Source organism: Galeopterus variegatus, unplaced genomic scaffold (assembly GCF_000696425.1).
Source record: "Galeopterus variegatus unplaced genomic scaffold, G_variegatus-3.0.2 Scaffold44041, whole genome shotgun sequence".
In the NCBI taxonomy this organism is placed as follows: Eukaryota; Metazoa; Chordata; class Mammalia; order Dermoptera; family Cynocephalidae; genus Galeopterus; species Galeopterus variegatus.
This window is the reverse complement of record NW_007770152.1, coordinates 449-5,968: the sequence shown is the minus strand read 5'-3', so window position 1 is coordinate 5,968 and position 5,520 is coordinate 449. Positions and strand designations below refer to the sequence as shown.

Sequence of the window (5,520 nt, the reverse complement as noted above, 5' to 3'; positions counted from 1 at the left end):
ATGCAGGTGAGGGGAGAAGGAGGTGATGGGGGAAATGGGAGGGAAGGGAGGTGAGGGAAGGTGAGGTGAGGGTTGTAGGAGTAGAGTGAGTACGGGTCTTCCTGGCACTTGCGATGTATACTGACGAACTCGAAAATCCCTCCGCTAAAGCACCCAAAGTCACCTGTGCCGATATTGGCTGCAAGACGGTGTGTAGCTAGAAAGCCCAAAATGGCACCTCAGTCCTCATCCAGCATGGACTCGAGCTGGGACTTTGACGGGGTTTGCGCTCGTTTTGAGCCTTCTGCCAGGAAATTCACGCCTCCGCCTGGGCTCTTCTGGCCTGGGTGCCGAGCTCTTCGGTTCTGAAACCAGATTTGAATTCTGGCTTCCGGGAGGCCTGTTTGTGTAGCCAGTTCTTCCCTGGTGGCAATTCCAGGAAACCGATTCTTCTCAAAAGCTTCAATGAGGATTCTGGTTTGGGCGCCGGTGATGGACGTGCGCTTTCGTCGCCCTTCCCTGGGGACGCGTTCCTGAGCGTGAGGACGAGGCCCTTCCTCAGTCTGCACTTGCTGTTCTCCTGAGGAGCCTCGGGACTTGAGTCGACTCTGCCTCAGCTGTCGTGTTCTCTGGTTTTGAAACCAAATCTGGATTCTACATTCTGGAATGCCAATTGCTCTGGCCAGTCCTTCTCTGGCCGCTATACCAGGGTAGGGGTTCTGCTCAAATGATGCTTGCAGAGCACCCTTTTGACTCGAGCTCAGAACAACCCTCCTGCGTCGGGATTCTCTGGGCAGAGAGTCTCTCGGGCTGCTCGTCCCCTCCATGGTGGGAAGAGTCGCCTGGGTTCCACGGAGTCAGCCGGCCAACTGAGCAGCTCCCGGAAGGGCGGCGGGACTGGCCCGTCAGGTCCCAGCGGGGGCCCGTCCAGTCCACACCTACTTTCAGATCTCCACCCCTCATTCAATATTCATAACCCCGACGTTCTCAGCGGAAGTCAGCGGACGGTCATTCTAAGTAGAAGTACAGAGGCCACCAAATAATTTGCGTCACACGCAATTCTTTTCCAAAGATGACTTGGATGGTGGGCTACCTCGTTGAGACATAGCGAATCCTTTTGCTTCCCAGGATTTTCAGAGGACTCTCGTCTCTTCCTGTTGACGGATGCTGGCATTCTCCAAAACAAGGACTGCCCCTACTGCCATGAGTTCTTTACTCACTCTCCTCGGCTTCCCCTGGAACACTTTCCCTTTGTCGGCAAATCAATTGGCTGAAATTTGTGAAATGACCTGAGAGGAAACTGGATACTGGTGACGGTTTCCCCGGGCCGAACCAGCGATGTTACCGATCGGCATCGCATCCTGGACAGAGGGCAACCAGTCTAATGAAACCACAAAGTATGGCCAAGGCCAATCACCTGACAAAAACAGACAACAGGAAATGGGACCTCCGTCTGCAAGCTTTCGAGGAACGAAAACCAACCATCAGTGGGCATCCTCTCCTGCTTTTGCTGGCTACGTTAGGACATGCGTGATGGATGCGTGCGCCCACGGACAAGTCGTGCCTCTTGACATGGAGGGCTTCGGGACGAGGGGGTGTGGGGATCAAGTGACATGGAACAAGGGAGGTAAAGTCCAAAGTCCCTTCCCTTGATGATAAAAGGTGCTTGCCTCAATATCGAGGAAGCAAACACAAGGCAGAAGGAAAGAAGGCAGAAGAAAGAAAGAAGGAGGGAAGGAAAGAAGGAAAGACGAGACAACGAATGGAATGCTCCCAAGCCTGTGGAATACCGTCTCCTGTTTCTTCAAGGAGGATCTGGGACGCTACCATCAGAGGGTGTGCGTGTGTGTGCACGTGTGTGTCCCGACCCATGAGACAGAGCTGCAGACAGACAGAGGAAGAGAGAGATTCTCACTGGCTCCTTCCTCAAGTCAGCATTCTGCAGAAAGGTATCTTTGAAGAGTGAGAGAAACGGAGAAGTAAAGAGTGAGTACGGGTCTTCCTGGCACTTGCGATGTATACTGACGAACTCGAAAATCCCTCCGCTAAAGCACCCAAAGTCACCTGTGCCGATATTGGCTGCAAGACGGTGTGTAGCTAGAAAGCCCAAAATGGCACCTCAGTCCTCATCCAGCATGGACTCGAGCTGGGACTTTGACGGGGTTTGCGCTCGTTTTGAGCCTTCTGCCAGGAAATTCACGCCTCCGCCTGGGCTCTTCTGGCCTGGGTGCCGAGCTCTTCGGTTCTGAAACCAGATTTGAATTCTGGCTTCCGGGAGGCCTGTTTGTGTAGCCAGTTCTTCCCTGGTGGCAATTCCAGGAAACCGATTCTTCTCAAAAGCTTCAATGAGGATTCTGGTTTGGGCGCCGGTGATGGACGTGCGCTTTCGTCGCCCTTCCCTGGGGACGCGTTCCTGAGCGTGAGGACGAGGCCCTTCCTCAGTCTGCACTTGCTGTTCTCCTGAGGAGCCTCGGGACTTGAGTCGACTCTGCCTCAGCTGTCGTGTTCTCTGGTTTTGAAACCAAATCTGGATTCTACATTCTGGAATGCCAATTGCTCTGGCCAGTCCTTCTCTGGCCGCTATACCAGGGTAGGGGTTCTGCTCAAATGATGCTTGCAGAGCACCCTTTTGACTCGAGCTCAGAACAACCCTCCTGCGTCGGGATTCTCTGGGCAGAGAGTCTCTCGGGCTGCTCGTCCCCTCCATGGTGGGAAGAGTCGCCTGGGTTCCACGGAGTCAGCCGGCCAACTGAGCAGCTCCCGGAAGGGCGGCGGGACTGGCCCGTCAGGTCCCAGCGGGGGCCCGTCCAGTCCACACCTACTTTCAGATCTCCACCCCTCATTCAATATTCATAACCCCGACGTTCTCAGCGGAAGTCAGCGGACGGTCATTCTAAGTAGAAGTACAGAGGCCACCAAATAATTTGCGTCACACGCAATTCTTTTCCAAAGATGACTTGGATGGTGGGCTACCTCGTTGAGACATAGCGAATCCTTTTGCTTCCCAGGATTTTCAGAGGACTCTCGTCTCTTCCTGTTGACGGATGCTGGCATTCTCCAAAACAAGGACTGCCCCTACTGCCATGAGTTCTTTACTCACTCTCCTCGGCTTCCCCTGGAACACTTTCCCTTTGTCGGCAAATCAATTGGCTGAAATTTGTGAAATGACCTGAGAGGAAACTGGATACTGGTGACGGTTTCCCCGGGCCGAACCAGCGATGTTACCGATCGGCATCGCATCCTGGACAGAGGGCAACCAGTCTAATGAAACCACAAAGTATGGCCAAGGCCAATCACCTGACAAAAACAGACAACAGGAAATGGGACCTCCGTCTGCAAGCTTTCGAGGAACGAAAACCAACCATCAGTGGGCATCCTCTCCTGCTTTTGCTGGCTACGTTAGGACATGCGTGATGGATGCGTGCGCCCACGGACAAGTCGTGCCTCTTGACATGGAGGGCTTCGGGACGAGGGGGTGTGGGGATCAAGTGACATGGAACAAGGGAGGTAAAGTCCAAAGTCCCTTCCCTTGATGATAAAAGGTGCTTGCCTCAATATCGAGGAAGCAAACACAAGGCAGAAGGAAAGAAGGCAGAAGAAAGAAAGAAGGAGGGAAGGAAAGAAGGAAAGACGAGACAACGAATGGAATGCTCCCAAGCCTGTGGAATACCGTCTCCTGTTTCTTCAAGGAGGATCTGGGACGCTACCATCAGAGGGTGTGCGTGTGTGTGCACGTGTGTGTCCCGACCCATGAGACAGAGCTGCAGACAGACAGAGGAAGAGAGAGATTCTCACTGGCTCCTTCCTCAAGTCAGCATTCTGCAGAAAGGTATCTTTGAAGAGTGAGAGAAACGGAGAAGTAAAGAGTGAGTACGGGTCTTCCTGGCACTTGCGATGTATACTGACGAACTCGAAAATCCCTCCGCTAAAGCACCCAAAGTCACCTGTGCCGATATTGGCTGCAAGACGGTGTGTAGCTAGAAAGCCCAAAATGGCACCTCAGTCCTCATCCAGCATGGACTCGAGCTGGGACTTTGACGGGGTTTGCGCTCGTTTTGAGCCTTCTGCCAGGAAATTCACGCCTCCGCCTGGGCTCTTCTGGCCTGGGTGCCGAGCTCTTCGGTTCTGAAACCAGATTTGAATTCTGGCTTCCGGGAGGCCTGTTTGTGTAGCCAGTTCTTCCCTGGTGGCAATTCCAGGAAACCGATTCTTCTCAAAAGCTTCAATGAGGATTCTGGTTTGGGCGCCGGTGATGGACGTGCGCTTTCGTCGCCCTTCCCTGGGGACGCGTTCCTGAGCGTGAGGACGAGGCCCTTCCTCAGTCTGCACTTGCTGTTCTCCTGAGGAGCCTCGGGACTTGAGTCGACTCTGCCTCAGCTGTCGTGTTCTCTGGTTTTGAAACCAAATCTGGATTCTACATTCTGGAATGCCAATTGCTCTGGCCAGTCCTTCTCTGGCCGCTATACCAGGGTAGGGGTTCTGCTCAAATGATGCTTGCAGAGCACCCTTTTGACTCGAGCTCAGAACAACCCTCCTGCGTCGGGATTCTCTGGGCAGAGAGTCTCTCGGGCTGCTCGTCCCCTCCATGGTGGGAAGAGTCGCCTGGGTTCCACGGAGTCAGCCGGCCAACTGAGCAGCTCCCGGAAGGGCGGCGGGACTGGCCCGTCAGGTCCCAGCGGGGGCCCGTCCAGTCCACACCTACTTTCAGATCTCCACCCCTCATTCAATATTCATAACCCCGACGTTCTCAGCGGAAGTCAGCGGACGGTCATTCTAAGTAGAAGTACAGAGGCCACCAAATAATTTGCGTCACACGCAATTCTTTTCCAAAGATGACTTGGATGGTGGGCTACCTCGTTGAGACATAGCGAATCCTTTTGCTTCCCAGGATTTTCAGAGGACTCTCGTCTCTTCCTGTTGACGGATGCTGGCATTCTCCAAAACAAGGACTGCCCCTACTGCCATGAGTTCTTTACTCACTCTCCTCGGCTTCCCCTGGAACACTTTCCCTTTGTCGGCAAATCAATTGGCTGAAATTTGTGAAATGACCTGAGAGGAAACTGGATACTGGTGACGGTTTCCCCGGGCCGAACCAGCGATGTTACCGATCGGCATCGCATCCTGGACAGAGGGCAACCAGTCTAATGAAACCACAAAGTATGGCCAAGGCCAATCACCTGACAAAAACAGACAACAGGAAATGGGACCTCCGTCTGCAAGCTTTCGAGGAACGAAAACCAACCATCAGTGGGCATCCTCTCCTGCTTTTGCTGGCTACGTTAGGACATGCGTGATGGATGCGTGCGCCCACGGACAAGTCGTGCCTCTTGACATGGAGGGCTTCGGGACGAGGGGGTGTGGGGATCAAGTGACATGGAACAAGGGAGGTAAAGTCCAAAGTCCCTTCCCTTGATGATAAAAGGTGCTTGCCTCAATATCGAGGAAGCAAACACAAGGCAGAAGGAAAGAAGGCAGAAGAAAGAAAGAAGGAGGGAAGGAAAGAAGGAAAGACGAGACAACGAATGGAATGCTCCCAAGCCT

General features: G+C 53.6%; 3 protein-coding genes across 3 annotated transcripts; all 3 read right to left on the bottom strand.

Moving 5' to 3' along the window:
* Positions 1-218: 218 nt before the first annotated feature.
* Positions 219-1,030, bottom strand: LOC103584088 (double homeobox protein 1-like). The gene has a single exon (XM_008565209.1). The coding sequence runs from the start codon at positions 804-806 to the stop codon at positions 219-221; it is 588 nt and encodes a 195-aa protein (XP_008563431.1). The 5' UTR covers positions 807-1,030.
* Positions 1,031-2,098: 1,068 nt separating this feature from the next.
* LOC103584087 (double homeobox protein 1-like) lies at positions 2,099-2,910 on the bottom strand. Its single transcript, XM_008565208.1, has one exon. It carries the CDS (start codon positions 2,684-2,686, stop codon positions 2,099-2,101), a length of 588 nt encoding a protein of 195 aa, XP_008563430.1. The 5' UTR covers positions 2,687-2,910.
* Positions 2,911-3,978: 1,068 nt separating this feature from the next.
* LOC103584086 (double homeobox protein 1-like) lies at positions 3,979-4,790 on the bottom strand. Its single transcript, XM_008565207.1, has one exon. It carries the CDS (start codon positions 4,564-4,566, stop codon positions 3,979-3,981), a length of 588 nt encoding a protein of 195 aa, XP_008563429.1. The 5' UTR covers positions 4,567-4,790.
* Positions 4,791-5,520: the final 730 nt, after the last annotated feature.

Coding starts and splice junctions, on each gene's coding strand:
- LOC103584088 (XM_008565209.1), bottom strand. CDS start 806: ATGGAGGGGACGAGCAGCCCGAGAGACTCTCTGCCCAGAGAATCCCGA.
- LOC103584087 (XM_008565208.1), bottom strand. CDS start 2,686: ATGGAGGGGACGAGCAGCCCGAGAGACTCTCTGCCCAGAGAATCCCGA.
- LOC103584086 (XM_008565207.1), bottom strand. CDS start 4,566: ATGGAGGGGACGAGCAGCCCGAGAGACTCTCTGCCCAGAGAATCCCGA.